The sequence below is a fragment of the Rhopalosiphum maidis genome, chromosome 3 (assembly GCF_003676215.2).
Source record: "Rhopalosiphum maidis isolate BTI-1 chromosome 3, ASM367621v3, whole genome shotgun sequence".
Taxonomy (NCBI): Eukaryota; Metazoa; Arthropoda; class Insecta; order Hemiptera; family Aphididae; genus Rhopalosiphum; species Rhopalosiphum maidis.
This window is the reverse complement of record NC_040879.1, coordinates 73,393,025-73,413,757: the sequence shown is the minus strand read 5'-3', so window position 1 is coordinate 73,413,757 and position 20,733 is coordinate 73,393,025. Positions and strand designations below refer to the sequence as shown.

Here is a 20,733-nt window from a genome sequence, read left to right as displayed (position 1 = left end):
TAATGTGGACTCCGACGATTTAGCGGTGATTGTCATACCGTTCACATAGCTGTTCCCAAGCAAGTATTTATTTGCCTCACCCCTTAGCGTAGCTTTAAGATGGTAAAGTTTTTCAACCGTAGGCATATGTTCATTATTATGAACAAGTGCCTTGAATGTGTCCCGGTAATTTAGCCATTTTTGACAGTCTCAGCTGAATTCTGGCAATGAGATCGGTGGTAGTCTAATGACTGGTTGAAGATTGGGTTGTCCTGTGTATCCCGAAGGAGCTATAGCTAATAAGTTCGATTGAGCATGCTTGTAACCGGTGCGCATCACCAGTCAGACCCACGCTCTACATAATACACAGAAATGGCCAGCACAGTTGGCGGGAGGTTGGTAACTCTTATGTACGCCCCTACGTCAAGCGTGTGTGCCTTGCAGCGCTTTTTAAGACGATCAGCAGTCAGAATACCGACCAACTGTGCTCAGAGTCATATGCATTTGCAACGTATTTTATTTTTAAGCTAGCATTTGATCGATATCATCTAAACGCAAACCAAATTAAATAAGTATAGAATACATTTATACATACGCAAAAGTACCCAAAAGTAACCGAACTATTTTTGTACAAAATTATTTATTTAATTTTTTTACAAAAAAACATTTTATGTCCTTCAAAGTGCTCTCCATTGGAGTTAATACACTTGTTTATTATGTTTTATATATACTGACCTGAGTCGTCCACCACACCGCCTCATCGCACTACAGCTGCTAACGAGGACATTACCGATTAAAGTAAGGTACATCTATATTGTCTATTATAATGCAGACATTATATCCAATTATTTTTTTATTTCTTTATACAATTCTTAAAATAGTTAAGTCAATTGTTAAATAATTTCAGCAGCTGATCATTCACTGACAAAATTAAGGTTAGGTACACCTACAATACCGGCCCAGAAATTGGGTGATGATGAATGGGTTAGTGACGCAAACCTCGGGGATGAATCAAGTGAAACCGATTATGCTGAAGACACTGATGATGATGGCAACAACAATGATGATGACGGAGATGATGATGGTGATACAGGCACCGATGAACAGCACAAATGTATTGAATGTGGAAAATGGTTCCGGCACAGATCTTGGTTGAAGCGTCACGTTTACCATGTACATTTAACATTGAAGCATCAATGCAGTTATTGCCCTGCGGCTTATAATAAAAAAAGCACATTAGTTCAGCACACACAAATACACACAGGGAAAAAAGATTCAAATGTCCCGATTGTGATGCGCACTACATTGAAAAAATCAATCTTAAAAATCATTGGAACATTAAACACAACAAGAACAAACAAACAAACATTCATTTGTCCTGAATGCGAAACAACACTGTCCTGTATCAGAAATTTAACATACCACATGAACGTACATAATAATGTAAAGCCATTTCAATGCGACCCTTGCGATGAAAGTTTCTTCTAGCCTTATGGTTTTTTTTTTATTATATTTATTATATATATATTATATTTCTTCATTCTAGAAAATGTGTCAGTAGATCTGCTGACAGGAAGATGTGGGGTACATTATATATTAGCAATATTGGACACATTTTCAAAATTTATAAAATAATACACATTAAAAAGAACGACAACCAAAGCTATACTTAGTACAATTAAAAATAATTATATAAAAGAGATTGAAAAACCTGAGTCAATTCTTACTAATAACGGTACGCAATTTGCAAATAAAAAATAACGAGAAAAAATTTCAATGTTCAACAAAACGGTAGCATTCTTAACAATCTACCATTCACAGTCATACCCAGTTGAGCGATACAACCGAAAGATTGGGAGAATCCTGAAGATGTATTGTAACACACAACACTCAAAATGGTTTATTATGTTATAATTGGTAGAACATTAGATGAACAAGATGAAATCGGAAAAAACAGAAGAGACACAATTTGAAATAATGTTCAAAAAAAATCCAGTCCATCAAATACATCAAATTATAAGATACCCCGACCAACCCATCATAAAAATAAGGAAATCACATGTCTGGTTACAGAAAGAATAAGGACCAAGGTAAAAAAAGAGATTAAATAAAAAATACCAAACAACAAAAGATACGAAGTATCTTTATTAAAAGTATCATATATACTTCACAGTTTCCCGTGAGCAACATTTTTCAAATATTTCCTCATTTTTCATTGAACTTACACAAATACATGGCTTTTGGGGAATTTATAAAAACATTAATATTCCTCGTACAATCCAATAAATAAATTATCAATTAAGTTAACTGATAAAACCACAATTTTATGATTACTTTTAGTATTCTTTTTATTACAATTCTCGTGTGTTTTGTTTATTGACTTCTATAGTTAGGTCATATGGATCGTGACTAATCTTAAGAAAAACAAATTTATAACAAATTAGTTTTAAAAATAGTAAAATGTATATCATATTGAGGTGACACCGCGCGATCACCACTTTATTGATCGATATGCACGACCAGACGTTAGACGACATTATGGCGGCAAGTGTATTTGTCGGTTAGCAAACTTGCGCTACGATCGACAGCGCCATGACAGGCATCCGGACGCTCGCATCATTATTTTCGCGGTGTTTCGAACACAACGTCTTCCGCGACAATCACGTATTCACGCCCATCGTGCACATTAACCACGTTTCAAAAACAACTTTTCGCCATTTCTCCCCAAAATCATAGACAGAGCACGCGAATCAGCTTCCACGGCAACTCGAGCCATGCAATGGTGGCAGACCGTTCGCGTCTCGGCTAATGAGCCCGTGCGGATGCGCGATATCAACACATTGCATGCTCGCATCGACTCGCTTACCGAGCTGGTTCTCTCGTTTGAACTTCAAGCGCGCGAGCTCATCACGCTCGCAATAGCTACAAACGCACCAGAAACCGGGCCAGCCGTTAACGCCCCGCCGTCTGCATTCCGCCGCGACGACACGCACCAGGTTGCTATTACCACTAACGGTATAGGTTCTTTCGATTACTGCGGCTACTAGCCCTATCGTTAATCATTTACATTTACATGGTGGTCACTATTACGAGTTATCAATATATACTATACCAGTGTTTTTCAACCTGTGCGTCGCGGCTCCCAAAGGCGTCGCCGGTCATTATTAAGGGAGCCGCGTTCGCAATAGAAACTAAAAATACAATTTCCGCGCACCAATACATATTACATTTTGGGTGTGTGAGACAGATCGGCCGTCGATAACCGTGTTTGCGATATCGAGTAATAGCATATTTCGATTACTATTTACATTTATTTGATGATATAATGCAACAAAAACAAGCACAGCCGTCCCATTAAAAATAAAGTTAGATTAAAATTATTATAAATAATTTAAATTTGTTTATTTTAAATATTCGTATGGGAGCCGTACATTTTATTTCAAAATCAAAAGGAGCCGTGGACCCGAAAAGGTTGACAACCACTGTACTATACAGTATACAGATTATTAGATTGATATTATTGTTAAATGCATAGGGAAAAATACAAAAATGACCGCTGATGAATTAATATATTTTGACGGACGCTATAAAATTTATAATTTTGGTTATCATATTTTTATTAAAATATTAATTTGTAAAAAACGAACATTTTTTCGTTTTAATGAATAATTACACGTATATTTTGAACACTGAGATCTAGAAAAAAAAACATACATAATAATACAATATTCATCGTTGGATATGTATAAAGAAAAGGGCTTTTATACATACAGAGAACATTTAATAAGTTTTACAATTAATAAATATGGTGACATTCGTATTTTTCGCAAAATTAGAAATATCAAGGAAAAACGTCCCCTTCGAAGTTAACAAAGCGTATCCATTTTAATCATGAATAATAATTGATAAATTAAATATATGTATTGATTATGTTTTGGACTTGTTTTTGCTAATTCGGCATTTCTGCGTTCGAAAAATTTTCATTTTTTACAGTCCGTACCATCTGCATAGACGCACGCTACATATAAATTGCGTCTCAATCATCTGCTGACATAGCACAACTTATTACTGTTCAAGTTGTGTTAAATAATGTAGTAAGATTTTAACATCCAAGTGGCTTAACTATAAAAATGTGAGTTCTGTAAAAATTCCGCTTGACTAGATTTATTTAGCGATTATTTTATAAATCAATATAATAATTGATAGCATAATTAAGTGTTTATTTTGTTCATAATATTTCTTATTATTCGCAGCGAAACCCGTGTCGTTCAATTAAATGAGATTAACATGGATCTGTGATTCGGACATCGGAGCATACCGATGAATTTTGTTTTCTTTATTTAAATAATTCTTATAAATTACAGAATATATACAATACAATAAGTTATAAACAAGATTATCTATTTCTTTAAGCAATAGCTTGTGTTGAGATACAAGAGTATACAAATTTGATAAAATAAGTGACAAAAATATGTGATAAATATAATGAAAGATAATTTAAACATTAAGATTATTTGAATTTGGTTTGGCTTTTTTACTTATACAATTTTAACTTATAAATACAAAATCACATTTACTGAAAATAAAAACATAAATATGATTTTATGTAAACAATGTTAACAATACATTATGTTGGTTGGGAAAACAGCCAGTGGTATATATATTTTTTTAGTAATAAATTTGGTACAGTTAGTTTTTTTTTTATATGAATATATTGAAATATACTGGCCCAAGATAATTTACAAATTATATTGTAATTTTTAATTATAACACAAATAGGCACCATGTCTATATTAGCTCTACAAAAATCACTATTTCGCAAAAAAATGTGGGTTCAACAATTGTATTATTGAATATAGATTTATGTTAATCAAAATCTATCTAAATTATTCTTTATTTAATTTTAATTGATAATGTTATATTTTTATGGCGAGCATTGTGCATCAGAATTTTCGTATAGGAATATGAACATAATGAGTCTTCATCGGGTAGGCAGCGCTCCCGGTGGAAATCACAACTGGTGTACATTTTTCAATATATTTATAATTATTGTTTATACCTCTATATATCCACTTTGAGTACAATCTTCTTTTAACGAACACAGGATCAGAAGTGGTTTGAACATTTACATCTTACCGGGGCAGATAAATTTAAACCACCCACCTACCCCTGTCCTAACCTAATAAAAATGTTCTTCGTTCAGTTTAAATAATAACTGCTTAAGTCTTAATTATGTATCACTAAATATGTATGTTCTTAGTTCTTACATTTACTTGTATATTAAATTTTAATTTATTTAACCAAAATATACCTACAAAAAGCAGTGGTAAGCTTAAAAATTTAAAATGTTGGCGTCCCAGCTTCTTATTTAAGTTTTTGTTTTGGAATGTGTGTATACAGAACTGTACCAAATACTGGTAAATGTTTTGTCTGGCTTGACTTTAAAATAAAGTTCATAAGGTGCCTTATCTTTTCTGAACTAGTACCGGTCATTTTTAATATATATACCGCTGTGTTTACTCCTTCAGCCCATAATGACACATCTAAATTCTTAGCACATATAGTTGTTTTCTAGCTGCTTCAACGACTGTCCTGTTTTTCCTTTCCACTTTACCATTTTGCTCTGGTGTATATGGAACTGTCGTTTGATGTCGTATGCCATATTTCTGTAAAATACTTGTAATATCATTATTTACAAATTCTAATCTTTTGTCTGTCCTTAGTATTTTGACTTTAGATCCTGTATCTGTTTTAATACTTTTAATAAATATTTCAATAATATTTTTCACTTCATACTTATTATTAATAAATTATACCATTCTGAAGTGTGAGAAATCATCTTTGAATAATAAGAAATATTTTGACCCAACTATTGAGTCCTTTTGCATTGGTCCATATAAATCTGCATGAATTAGTTCCCCTACATTAGTATGCTTTGTAGTACTTTTATCAAATGATTTACGTTGTTGTTTTCCAATTATACAGTCATCACAGAAAAATTGTTCATCCTTGGTTGTACAATCAATTATATTTTTTACCAAAAAATTCTTCACGTATTGAATATTTTGATGACCCAATCGTCCGTGCCACAATTGTAATGTGTTTTCTACTGCAATGTTCGTATAACATTCAGTTTTATTTGGCACTTCAACCATAACCTGTAATTCGAATAATCTTCCGTTCCGTTTACATGTGAGGACTACTTGTCCATTCTTTGTAAACTCACATATTTTATTATCCGAGATTAGTTTTAAACCTTTATCTAATGCTGTACCACATGAGTATAAATTAAACTTTAAATCTGGCACAGGTAATACGTTCGCTAAGTAATTTATTTTCCAATTACCGTTTATATAAGTTAACATATTTATATTACCTTTGCCTGTTGCATACAAATTAGATCCGTCACCGATTGTTATATGTTGCGTTTTCACTAATGGCGCATAACTAGAAAACCATTCTAATTTGGCACACATATGATCTGATGCGCCCGAATCTAATACCCACATATCCGCTGTGGTATTATTTAGTGTTGACTCGCTAATAAATGCGTTTTCGTTTGAATCTGTAGTACTTGTCTTTTTAACTCCATGCTCCGAAGGTAACTCTTACAATCTCTTTTAAAATGTCCCTTCTCACCGCAATAAAAATAACTTAATTTATTATTATTATTAATAAATTCATTTTTACTTTTACTATAACTGCCGCGTTTTCCACTAGATTTGTTTTGAAATTTGGCTGAAAATGCACTCAAATTTTCTAGATCGCCCACTTCACCTTTAATCTGCTGTATCCTTGATTCTTCAATCAACAAACGACTAGTTAAATTATTTACCATTTTACTTCCCGTTGGGATGAGTCCAAAGCACTGTAAAAATGTTGATAGTCTTTTGGCAACGTCATTAAAATTTTTGTCATGACCATATTATCCGAAATAGGTTCTCCTGCTAAACTCAATTTCCTTCCTAAATTTTCTAATTTGGAAATGCGTGTCGATATATCATCCATTGGATATTTTGAATTACTGAAAAACTTTTGTTGAAGCAAATTTTTACTTGCCTCAGATTTCTGCTCGTAAATACTAAGCAGTTTCTCCCTCATTTCAAATGCAGTTTCACAGATAATTAAATATTGCAACGAACCATCATCTATTTTGGTAACAATTAATTTTTGACATTTACTGTCCGCCTTTTTCCAAGTTTTGATTTGGTTCAGCCATTGTAATTTGGCTTCCTCGTCAGTTTCCTTTTCCTCGTGATTTTTGAACTTGGTTTAGCCCAATTACCAGATATAATACTTCCCACTTCGCTTGAAGTTAGTATAACTTTCATTTGAAATTTCCATAATGGCCAGTTTTCCATACCTTTTAATTTCGTGATCCTCACCGAGTCTTCCATGACTGATGAATCCTGTATACTTAATGATTATCGAAATTACACCGTATACTGTACTGTTCCTGAAATTCAAATACCCTCCAACTGGTTGTAGTTTTCTGTGTTAAGATAAATGCATAAATACTTCAAATAAGCAATTCGACCAAGAATGTGTATCTGGGCCCATAACCTGTTGAAATTGAAGTCTGAGTGAACTTGGATATTGAGGTATTTAACACAAATGATAACACGACTTTATGATTATAATAACAGTATAATACACACAAGATGAGCCCTATTTATACGCGTCATTGACGTCACATAATCATACCTATGTATGTGTGTGGTATTAATAAGTATTGCTTTACATTACAATAGAAAGTTAAACTATGATATATAATATATTGATACGTGCACCTGTATGCTTAAAATGTATGCATACTAATATTAATTGTATATTTCAACAGTGACCATCGTAAGTAGTAAAAACAAATTTAATAAAATGTAGTTATCAATTTAATTATTCTCATTAAAGTAAATTAATTACAGTAAATTTAAATATTCATAAAGTATTAAACTATTTTAAAACTTGTAACATTAGCTATTCACAAATATAATTGATAACGCAGTTAATAACAATTCCCAGCATAAGATCAAATAAAATACCCTTTCCACCGGCTCTACTATGGTGGAACGCTACTTGTACAAACTCTATGAAAAATCGATCCTTACTTTTTAAAATTGTTCGCCGCTCAGATTCTATCTGTGATTTTCTCTCTTATACTAATGCATGTCCCCTCACAACTCGCACTTTAAAAAATGAAAAAAGAAACAGTTGGAAGCGTTTTTACTCTTCCCTAAAACCATCCTACACAATCCAACACCTCTGGTACACAGCTCGACGTTTCAAAAACTACGTAATTCCCCTCCATGCGTCTAGATAACGATGATTGGTTCGAGAGTTTCTGCTCTAAAATTGCACCATGTTGTGTCCCAAATAAATCGGAAAATTTCCCTTATTATACTCCTTCTGTCCGTCTCCATCACATTGTTACAGATAATTTAAATTTGTCAGAATTACAACTAGCTATTTCTTTCCGTAAGTCAATAGCGTCTGGTCCCTATAATATCTCTCCACTTATGCTTAAGACCTTCTCCAAAACGCTTTAGATTCCCTCTTCTCTATAATGAACAACATACTTAATAATCAACAAATTCCCTCGTCATGGAACTCCTATAAAGTCATACCTATACCTAAATAAAATTCTAATACTTCTTTCCGACCAATAGTAATCTCTTTCACTCTGTTTAAAATATTCGAACATATGCTTAAATTAAGGCTTGATTGGTGGCTTGAATCTAACTCTATTGTATCAACTAACATATTTGCATTCAGGAAAGGTCTGGGAATCACGGAATGCCTCTCTACGTTCATAGATCGTATTTATCACTCCTTTAACAACAAACAATTCTTTGTTGCTACATTTATTGATATCCGTGGTGCCTTTGACTCTGTCAATATCTCCACTCTTATTTCACATCTCCTTTCTTTACACGCACCTCCAAAATTCTGCAACATATTGCTCTCTCTCTCTCTCTCTCTTTAATCACAGAAATCTCGTCTTCTCTCCCTTTGGCTCATATAACTTTCGTTCTACATTCAAAGGTCTGCCGCAGGGCAGTTGTCTTAGCCCTTTACTTTTTAATATTTATATGAGCATTGTCGAAAAAAATCTAACGTCATTCAGACACCAATGTTTTATTTATGCTGATGATATTGTTATTTTCACTTCTGATAATTCTCTTAATATTGCTGTTTAACATCTTAACTTGGCTCTTAAAGACCAGTGTCCAATACCTGATAGGGCTCTCGTCCCTCTTGCCTATTAACAATTTACCTCTACCAATTCGAGCTAACCTAGACTACGGTTGTTCAGTGTCGGCCCGGTGGAGAATATTGCGGGGCCCCATATGACCATATAAATTAATTTATTAATTATTTTTATATACATTATACAATATACACATCTATATTTATTTTATATTCTATTTTCTTTTAATTTTGTAAACTTTAATCCCTTTATGGTATGCTAGAAACCTAAATTTGTATGTATAAATCAATAAAATCCAATTCGCATTTTAATATTATATAGGACACAAAATAAGTAGGTTTAATGTACTTAGGTACAATGTATAAACAATATTTTATTAATAGATATTTTTATATTGAACGATGCAATGAATATACATTTACTTTGAATAAAAAAAAATAATATAGGTAATATAATATTATTTAAAACATTTTTTCGCGCTTTTTTTGATGCAAACAGATCAATTGTCTCATTGTAGCTCAAAGAATCGGCAATACTATGTTCGATGCTGATAAGGTCTAGGTCCGATAACTTATGCTGCGATAGATTGCTTCTTAAATAATTTTTTATCAGCTTCAATTTAGAAAATGAACACACTGCGCCAGCTGATGTAACTGGTATGGTAAGTATTATTCTAATTGCAACTTCTATATTCGGAAATGAATTAGAAACGTTTTTTAAAAACGTTAATGCCTGCAAAGGTGTCGTGTTTTCATCTATTATATTTCGAAAAATAAGAAGTTCCATAAATAAATCTGCTTCATTTATATCTCTAGAAGTGCCTTCACTCAATACGTTTTGCAAATCTTGGCAACAATTTTTAATAAAACCATCATCTTGAAGTTTAAGTTTTCCAATCCTATACAAAAATCCAAATTTGAGTTAAATGTGATTTTGTGCTCAAATCATCCTTTAATGCTTCGGTAGCACGGTCAATTAGAATCAAAAAGTAATCACAACAAAAAGCTTCTTCTGAACTAATTGTGTATTCATCGTTACTTTCGTAGTTAATCATTTTTTTTTCTTTTTTGGTCTTTTTTCCTTGAACCAAGCAGTTCCACCAATAGATTCAACGATTTCCATTTCAACCATTTTGGCGTTTTCAAATCCATTTGTACGATTTTTTTCTAGAAAAGTGATAAGACTACCTAAGCTACTAGCCGATGCATCTATATCCATTTTAGGATCTTGTAAAATTTTATATTTTACATTTATTTTATATTTTATTTTATTTTTTTATATTCCTGAACTACATATCTTTTTCTCAAACAATCTACCTCTTACTGCTCTATCTTTCACTGCAGAGAGCTTTATCTCTTATTTCAAACCTTGCCTCTAATAAATACTTAATTGCTTCTGATTCAATGTCTTGTCTACAAGCACTTATAACTAATCCTTTTGACTCCATCTGTCTTCCCTAATCCTTATCATTAAATCAATTAAGCTCCGTCAAGCTAATTATACCATCCAATTTATTTGGGTTCCAAGCCATATCGGTATACATGGGAACGAGGTCGCCGACAATCTGGCAAAATCAACGTCTTATTTAATATGTCCCGCACTCACCCAACTTCCTCGTACCGATTTCATTCCAATTTTACGGCGTCATATATCTAACCTCTGGTCTAACCTCCCACTAGATACAAAAACATCGTACCAAATGTTCTTAACAAAACATTTTTTAACAACCTAAATTTACCAAGATCAAGTATACAAGTATATCGCCTATGTTTTGGTCATACAAAATTTATATGCCCACTCGAACAAATTAGGACTAAACGACTCCCCACTCTGTACTCTACATTTTAACAAAAGTGATTGTGATCTCTTTCACCTTATTTTTGATTGCTCTTTCCTGCACGCGAAATGCGTTATTTTGTTTGATTCTCTTAAGTCCATCAATATCCCCCTAATCTTTCCTCCATCCTTAACTCCAATTCGGAAATAGTTGTAAAACTAATTATTTATTTTATTTTGGAAGCTAGTTTTATCGCTGTTTTTATAATTGTTGAGGTGTAATAGTAAAACTAAAAGCTAAATAAAAAAAAAATATTATTAAAATACGAATACTTTATGTAACTAAAATATATTTTTATATCTAACCAAGTTAAAAAAAAAAAGAATCAGAAAAGAAATTTTTAACTGAATATAAAGCTTCTCTTATAGTATTAAAATAATCTTATCATATTTTAAACACTTTTTTTTTACTTATCCTTTAATTCGTCTATATCGCTATCAATAACGTTCACTTGAAGTGGTTGCATATCGTTTATGTCAAGTGATTCAGTGGCAGTAGAAGTGGCGTTGTCGCATTATTTTCTTATTGTTGACTGGTTCTATTAGCATTCATCTTTGATCGGATTCATATTAGTTGCAATAATTGTAGTAATGTATATCAATATTAAGAAATGGTATAATTTCATAAAACTTTAAGTACTAATAACATCCTAAAATTTGAATTTCTTTAATGTATGTACAGTGAAATTAACGACCACATAACATATTTTGTAATTCAAAATTTCAAATAAAATGATAAATCATGATAATAAACCATATTTCTGTTATAAACTGTTAGAAATTCGTCGAAGTTTAACATTCCAAGAAATAAAAATCTTGGGTAGAATATGAGATGAAAATGGAGACGGACTAGACCTAAAACGCACTCAAGCGATTACAAGGTATAAAACTTTGAACACCTTCCGTGAACTTCAAAGTTACATAGTATTTACTATAATACATTAAGACAGTATAAAATCATTTTCTGTTTATTGCCAGATCATTTACAAATATTAAAAAAACAAATCGGCATCAAATAACAAAATCAACTAATTATAAAATTATGCTATCAGATGACGAACACCGAGCTAAACTAAAATTAGTTTTTATTAATATTAGTTAATATTTGTTCACACAAATTTAAAAATTGTGAAATAATAATGTTGAAAAAAATATTATAATATTAATGCATTCTTTGTTTGTGTAAATTTCTTTATTTCCACATACCCACATACCACTGAAAGACTGTTAGTCTAAACCTCTAGTTAAAACGTTGAACCCATGTGAGTAGCATATATGTTTCGAATTATGTATTCAATTTATATTTCTTAAATATTTAACACTTATGTGGAATTCCGTGGAAATCCTCTGAAGTTTATCGTAGTTGTGTTATTTGGAATATCAATTGTCGTAGTTATATGAATAAGTTTTTCAAATCCAACGTATATTTTTGCGGCCATATTGTGTAATATTACTGGATTTTTTAAATGCTTTATACTAAACTTTACAATTAACCACATTTTTGTCATAAACTGTATTATCATTTCTGGATATTGCCAAATCTCATTTATCGTATCTTCTTCCCAAGGCATTCCTGGTATTACGAACCTTATAAATACACCAATAAGTTTTCTATTAAAATATGATGAATAACAAATAATGAAATAAAATTTAAAAAAAAATGTATTTAATTTGTATGACCAGGTACCTAGTAACTACTGTGTGAAAATCCTTCAAAATAAAAAAGTGAATAATAACTTACTGACACAACTAAATCTTATTTAAATAACTACCGTTAATATATTTTGAGTTACACATTTTCAGTAAATCAAATTATAATATTGTCGGTAAGTCTTTTACATAATAAATTAAATTTAAGGATATATTATGTAGGTAGGTACCTATCTTATAACTCAATTTTATTAGGCGAGTACGACGTGAGATAGATATTGATAATTATTAATATTTATGTTGCACCACTTGAAAAAGTGATCTAAATCTTCCCTTAACTCTAAGCATTCATTAGGTGTGTTCATTGAATTATATAATAGGTACATTTTAAATTATTGTCAAACCGCAAAAATGTAGAATATTTAAAAGTTTTATCCAAATCATTAACTAATAATATAAATAATAAAGGGGATAAATTACCTCCCTGAAGCACACCAGAGGTAACTTCTTTAGTATCAGATTAAATATTATTAATTTTTACATGATGTTGTCTGTTAGTAAGATTGAACACTCAATCTAACGTAATAAAGGACCATAGATAGCGTATACCTATCAGTTTAAGTTTTACAATAATATTTTAATGTCAATGATATTAAGCTCAGTGACGTAAACTGGGGGTCGCACGGGGTCGCACTTGCAACCCCTGAAAATATCATAGGGTCGCAAGAGTATCTTTTTGCGACTCCAAAAAATTACGATTTCAATTATCAAAAAATTGAAATATCAATATAATAATAAACTAACTAATTTATATTTTGAGAACCAATGTTTAACGTTGTCTTGAAGCACTGGAATTATTATTATACTATATCCTTTCCACATTTATTTATAGTTTTGTTATTAATAATTTTCTATTATTATACCAATATGTATATTTATTGTGATCGGCCGACTCGAGTCTCAATGGTAGCTGATAATGAAAACGTGTTTCATAGTTTAAAATTACTATTTGTTTGTTTTATTCATGAATTTAATTTTTACACTTGTTATTTCTTATTCGTGATCGACTTAAAATTAAGTACTTACTACAATGGACAAATTTCTTATAAAAGTATCGAAGTCAAAAGTAAGTGTCTATTTTTACTTTAAATTCATATAATTGTTTAGTCTTTAGTACACATATTTAGTATACATTAAGTTAAGAGTAGCCATTAAAATATATTACTGATTTATATTATATTAAAACTACAATTTTGATGAATAAAACAGTTTATTTTTGATCTGTAATTTAATTTTTATATTAATTATTAAGGTAATATTATATTATTGGGAAAATTAAATTTATTTTGCTATATATTTTTTTATTATTTTGATTCTAATAAATTGTTGTACCTGCTTATTAGAAAAATACTAATGCTGAGAAAAATGTTAACTTACCTGAAGAAAACCACCTTTCCCCAGAAAAAAGATCAAAAATGGTAAATACAGTTAATACTTAATTTCATATCATATCTTTAGTATTAATTTACAATTTATTGAAATTAAATTTATATTAATTTAATATCATTTAATATTTAAGGATATTTTGGTTAACAGTAAACACTTTACCTTAATAAATTTAAAGTGAAAATTCTGTAACTAGTTACCTACGTTAAATAAATAATAGTAAATGTATTGGTTATTTTGTGTAGTATAAAAGTGATAAATATGTATATAAATCATGTTTGTATTAATTTCATTGATCATTTTAGGATATTCTACCAAATACCAAGGACATAAATCAAATTCAGAATGCTATATCTAGCCATGTAGGTACATCAAAGTCAGATCAAACTACAAATACACTATTGGTAAATATAAAATATTGCATTCAATTTTAATCTTTAAACCAATGATAAAAGTTTTGAATTTTAAATAGTATGTACATGCAATCACAAAACATAAAACAAGTATTGAAATAATTATAATTTCAATTTGTAGAATTTTAAATGTTGTACAAAATAGTCAATATTCACTCATTTTTATACTCTTTAATAAATTGAATAATTGTATATGGTATTTGTTAAAATTTATTTTAATTTCAAGTATATATATTTATCTAGATAAGTGACAATCTTAATCGAGATCCTGGTCATAAGAATACAAATGCTTTAATTTTATTTTCAAGTGGGTTTGGACCGTATCAACCAAATAACATTATATTTCCACAGCATTTAGGAAGAAAATTTCGAACAGAGTGGTATACTTCTTTTCCTTGGATAGAATATAGTCCTAGCAGTAACTCTGCATATTGTTTTTACTGTCGTGTTTTTCCATCTAAAACATCAGATCCAACTTTTGTTAGTGTTGGATTCAAGCAATGGTCAAAAGCTAGTTTCAAGTCTTTTCCTCAGCATGAAAAATCATTTGGACACAAAGAAGCTAGTGCCAAATTAGCTGGTTATAAAAATTCTAAGAAATCTGGGAGTATAATTAGCAAAGTTAATACACACCATCAGCAGATAGTAGCTGATAATCGAGCCTATTTAAAATGTATTTTAGACAGTTTACTTTTTTGTGCTCGTCAAGGAATAGCTATCAGAGGTCATAGAGTAGACGAAGACTCTTCAAACAAAGGAAACTTTCTAGAACTATTAACACTTCGTGCTAAAGATAATGATATTATTCAACGATATTTTTTTGAAAAAGAAAAGACATTTCGTTATGTCAGTGGTGATTACACAAATACATTTCTTGAGTATTTAGCTAATATTGTTATTGAAAATATAATTGATAATGTAATAGCTGCGGGTATTTTCAGTATAATAGTTGACGAAACTCAAGATTTGTCTCGACATGAACAAGTCGCAATTATTATAAGATACGCAACAAAAGATTTATCTCCAGCAGAAGTTTTTCTTGGTTTTTATAAAACAGAAAATACAGATGGAGAAACACTTTCAATGTTAATAAAATCAACTCTTGTATCTCATGGTTTAAAAATAGAAAACTTGAGAGGGCAGTGTTACGACGGTGCAGCGTCAATGAGAGGGTCGTATAAAGGGGTACAAGCAAGAATTAAAGAAGAAAATCATTTAGCAATGTACATTCACTGTAATGCACATATTTTAAATTTATGCCTTATAGATTTGGCTAAACAAGTATCTTATGTAAGAAATGTATTTGGAACATTAAATACATTACATAATTTTATTGGTGCATCATCCAAGAGGCATGCGATTTTTGAAAAAATGTATTCAGTTTTAAATATAAGTACATGTGAAGGACCTAAAACTTTAAAAAGTCTCAGTGATACTAGGTGGAGTTGCCGACTAGATGCCCTCAAGGCGGTTTTATTCAATTTTCAAACTGTGGTTAGTACTTTAGAAGATATTTCGGAAAATGATGCTGTTTATGGATCTGATGCTAATGCATTACTAAAGTCAATAAATACTTTTGAATTTTTATTTTGTATATACTTTCTTAAAAAGATACTGTTGTTAACTAATATTTTATCAAAGTATTTACAATCAAGTTCAATAATTTATAGTAATGTACAGTCAATGGCAAAAGAAACAATACAAGAATTATGCAATATGCGGTGTGAAGAAAGTTTTAATAACACTTGGAATGAAGTAGACATTTTAAGAAAACAATATAATGTTTCTTCTCCTATACTTCCCAGAAAGCAAAAAATACCAGCTAAACTTGGCGGTGGATTGAAGGAGGTTGAAAATACTACCATAAATAAACATTATAAAATAAATATATATTTTGCTGTTCTGGATAATATTATAAATGACATGAGTGAAAGGTTTGAAGAAAATAATTTATATATTTTAAACTGTATGCAAGACATACTCTTAAATGATACTCCAAATAATAATTCTTTTAAAGAAATAAATAAAATGTATGGTTTTGATGAGGATAATCTTAAAGCAGAAACAAAAATTTTAAATAGGATGTATAAAGCTGTACATAATCAAAGTAATGTGCAATCAAAAATCAATTTCATTGCATCAGAAAATTATAAAGCTGGATTTCCAACATTAACAAGTTTGATACAATTATTTATTACTATACCAACTAACTCCGCATCATGCGAAAGAAGTTTTTCTTGTTTACGTAGGTTAAAAACATATTTAAGAACCACAATGGGACAATCAAGATTAAACAGTCTTGGAATCTTGCAAATTGAACGTGAAAGATCATCTCTTATAGATAAAGATTTAGTAATAGAAAAATTCAGTGCTGCCGCAGAATGTAGAGGCCGCCGATTACTACTGCAGTAAATGATATTATTCCCTCAGTAAAAAACCAACTAATATTTTAAATCTACCTATAATGTATATATATATATTATATTGTATTAGGTATTATATTACACAAAAAATATAAATGGCAGCTGTTATTAAAATATAAATTTTATAAAATAAAAAAATTGTTTTTTTTTAATGTACTCATATATTGTTTAAGAAAATTATAAATATTTTATTGACAGTAAGTAATTATATACCCTATTTATAGCGTATATTCATAATACTAATTGCCAATAGATACAATATGTGTTTAAGGTTAAAATAGTTTTGTTGAATTTATGTACTTGTAATGTTAAATCTAGAATAAAATAAAATATTTTAGGGGGGTGTGGGGGGCAAAGCCCCCCACAAGTCTGTCTAACCTAGAAACTGATTGCAACCCTAACAATTTAGCCCAATTTACGCCACTGATTAAGCTTATTTATGATTCCCACAATACCACATTCAACTGTGAATATTAGATTTGAGTAAGTTCGTACTAGTTCGTATTACTTAAAATATGTTTGTACAAAGAAAAAATACGTTCTACTTCTACTACTCTAGTTATTAGTGCATATTAAAAAAACTCGATAATTTAGGCGTTATATTTAAATAAATATCTGCTTTACCCGATATGACTTTATAGTAAGATTTAATAGATTTATATCCTATTTAGTAGTTATATCCTTTATTATTTTTCAATTAAGTATACATTATACATACATTTGTGTATAGTTTTTTGTCCTATTTGGACCAGAAATATTTGTTAAAATATCTTCAGGTTTTCTAAACCTAATCATACTATTAAGTAGCTCACAATTCGATTCTTCCAAGTTTGTAAGATTAATGGATAACTCAGATAAGTGTAATTGTATGACTACTATAAACCACATTTGGCTGCATTATATTGTACAAGTTGTTTCAGCTTTTTCACTCTGATGAGGATTAACATCGTTTTTTAAAATTTAATCATCATTAAAAAAATTCCAATAGAAAATTGCAGCAATAACCATGTTTTCGACTTTGTAATAATAGGTTTGGGAATCGGGAGGTAAAGGTATAGGTATACCCGGCATTTCTTTTTTGTATTTATTTATTCTCGATGGTACTACTTTTAAGAAAGCTTTTTTTCCTTAATATAAACGAAATAAGTTACATATGTATTTAGATTTTATATATTAAATGAATTACCATTGTTAAATAATCTATTTATGTAATAATGAATTAAGTTTAGTCAAGTATTTGTTTATTAAAATACCATATTAAAAAAAAAATAGCATTATAAAATTAAATAGGCAGAGAATGAGAGAACATAAAGTATATATAATTTATAAGCAATAACTTATTACTTATTATCAAAAGCAATGATTTTATAACAAGTAGCAACTCTAATATCTAATAATTTGTTTTCCGAAAGTCAGCAAAAAAAAGTCAAGGGGAGGATATAACCCCCCCCCCCTGTGAACGCCTCTGCATATTGGGTAAGAACTTGAAATATTTCACTTTGCGAGATGTATTAACATGACGATTGAAGGGCGAAGATCCAAAAATCAAAATTTTTACAAATTACTTACCATATTACTATATCGTATTTTATTACCTGTATTAAAACTTTCAATTTGTTTATTCATGTTGTGTAAAATAAAAAAAAAAATGTTTTGTATTTTAGTATTATAGTAACATAGTTTTAATACGTTAAAAAAGTGTTAACAGGCCAGAACGTAGTATTGCCGTATATAACCTAAACTTGCTTTAAACTAATGAAATTTAAAATAATAAATATTACTGTTGTTAAGTATTTTAAAAAAATAAAAAAATTTTAAGAATACATTTTGGTACCTGATATTATATCAAAACATAAATTTATTTCTCAGTTTTAAAAAGAATATTTATTTAAAATAAGTTAAAATAAGTTTTGATGAACATAGAACAATAAATATTAATTAATAAAAAACAAAAAAAAATCAAATAGTAAAAGATAAATTACTAAAAAAAATAAAATAAAATTCTTGATAATATTTGAAACACATCATAATATTATTTTTGATAAGTTTTATTTTGAATTAGCTTGTGCTATACTACACCTTATGTCTGTGACACTTTTCCCGCCACAAGTGACTCTGCAACCGAAGTATGTATAACTATAATTTACGTTTTCCAATTTAATACCATCCATGATAATGTTGGTCTACTTGTTGTCTGCTACCAATTAGTATCTTTGTCTTTGTCTTATTAATATTGATATTGTATTGTTGATAAAGTGTGTTATTTATTTTTTGAAGTATTCTTTCTAGGTTTTCTTCGCTGTCTGATATCATAGCAATATCATCTGCGAATCGAAGCATATGAACTAGCATTCTCAGATCTCTTAGTGCTTCCTCAATGTACAAATTAAATAAAGTAGATGATAAATTATAACCTTTTCTTACCTCTTTTTGAATTTGCACTTCTTCGTATGTGTCTTATTCCCCTTTTAATTAATATATCATATATGTATTAATCTTTTGTCTTTTAAGTCAATACCTATCTCATCCATAATATGAAAAAGTTTTTCTCATTTAACATTTTCGAATACCGTTTTCAAATCTACAAAAGCTATATATATATACATGGTGTTTCAAGTCTTCATCCGATTACGAACTGATATAGTTCGGCAACAGTTAATCGCAGGTTAATGACCAATGTATTAATGGAAAGATTAGATAACTAAGTTTATTTTAAGTTATCTAGTTGATAAATCTGGCACCGTAATAGTTAGTGAACTAGGAACCGTTAGTTTGTTTCGTTATGGCGATTCCGCAAGAGAAAGCGTTTTGCGTCCTACGTTTCAATAAATGCGAGTCGGAAATAACCGTTCAACGTGATTTTCGAAGAACTTATGGAACTGAAGCTCCTACTTCTCAAAGCATTCGACGTTGGTACAAAACTTTCCAAGAAAGTGATTGTCTGTGTGCACAGAAACGCTCAGGTCAACCTCGTACCTCTGATGAAAACGTCGAGCGTGTTCGACAAAGTTTCGTTCGAAGTCCACAGAAGTCTACACGTCGTGCGAGCCTAGTGCTAGATCTCCCACATTCGACCATTTGGCGTATTCTTCGACGTTGTTTGACATTGAAGGCTTACCGAATACAACTGTTTCAAGTCCTCCTACCGGATGACAAACAAAAAAGGATTGATTTTTGCAATTTCATATCCGAAAAACAAGAAGAAAATGAGTCATTTGTCTCACGCATTGTTTTTTCGGACGAAGCCATATTTCGTCTAAGTGGAAAAGTCAACCGGCATAATGTCAGGATTTGGGTTTCAAAGCAACCACACGCAACTGTTGAACATCCAAGAGATTCACCAAAAATCAATGTTTGCTCTGCAATTTCCAGGAAAAAAATTGACGGTCCATATTTTTTGAAGAAAACACAGTAACAGGTAACACATATCTAAACATGTTGCAAACGTGGTTGTTTCCACAGTTACAAGTAGATAGTGATGAGTTTGTTTTTCAACAAGATGGAGCACCGCCGCACTGGAAGTTAGAAGTTCGCCGGTATTTGAACGGTGAACTCCCTCAGCGATGGATTGGGCGTAAAAGAAACGACGATTTGGCTATTCATCCCTGACCACTACGATCCCCCGACCTCACAGTGTGTGATTTTTTTTTATGGGGCTACATAAAAGATAAAATGTATGTAACGTTTGTGAAGAATTTGATTACCGTATAGATGTGTGTCGGGCGGACGGTGGGGGTAATATTGAAAATTTGTAACCAAAATAAATAAAACTTGACTATTA

At 30.5% G+C, this 20,733-nt stretch overlaps 2 protein-coding genes across 2 annotated transcripts; both read left to right on the top strand.

Moving 5' to 3' along the window:
• The first annotated feature begins 351 nt into the window (after positions 1 to 351).
• On the top strand, positions 352 to 1,467 carry LOC113558356 (zinc finger protein 525-like). Its single transcript, XM_026963815.1, has 2 exons — positions 352 to 490; positions 887 to 1,467. The coding sequence occupies exons 1-2, from the start codon at positions 352 to 354 to the stop codon at positions 1,465 to 1,467; spliced, it is 720 nt and encodes a 239-aa protein (XP_026819616.1).
• Positions 1,468 to 13,343: 11,876 nt separating this feature from the next.
• LOC113558355 (zinc finger MYM-type protein 1-like) lies at positions 13,344 to 16,288 on the top strand. Its single transcript, XM_026963813.1, has 5 exons — positions 13,344 to 13,796; positions 14,074 to 14,148; positions 14,422 to 14,520; positions 14,773 to 16,091; positions 16,210 to 16,288. Exons 1-5 carry the CDS (start codon positions 13,761 to 13,763, stop codon positions 16,286 to 16,288), a joined length of 1,608 nt encoding a protein of 535 aa, XP_026819614.1. The 5' UTR covers positions 13,344 to 13,760.
• The last annotated feature ends 4,445 nt before the right edge of the window (positions 16,289 to 20,733 follow it).

Coding starts and splice junctions, on each gene's coding strand:
- LOC113558355 (XM_026963813.1), top strand. CDS start 13,761: ATGGACAAATTTCTTATAAAAGTATCGAAGTCAAAA. Junction 14,149..14,421: donor CAGAAAAAAGATCAAAAATG/GTAAATACAGTT, acceptor TGATCATTTTAG/GATATTCTACCAAATACCAA. Junction 14,521..14,772: donor AAACTACAAATACACTATTG/GTAAATATAAAA, acceptor ATATTTATCTAG/ATAAGTGACAATCTTAATCG.
- LOC113558356 (XM_026963815.1), top strand. CDS start 352: ATGGCCAGCACAGTTGGCGGGAGGTTGGTAACTCTTATGTACGCCCCT. Junction 491..886: donor GAGTCATATGCATTTGCAAC/GTATTTTATTTT, acceptor AAATAATTTCAG/CAGCTGATCATTCACTGACA.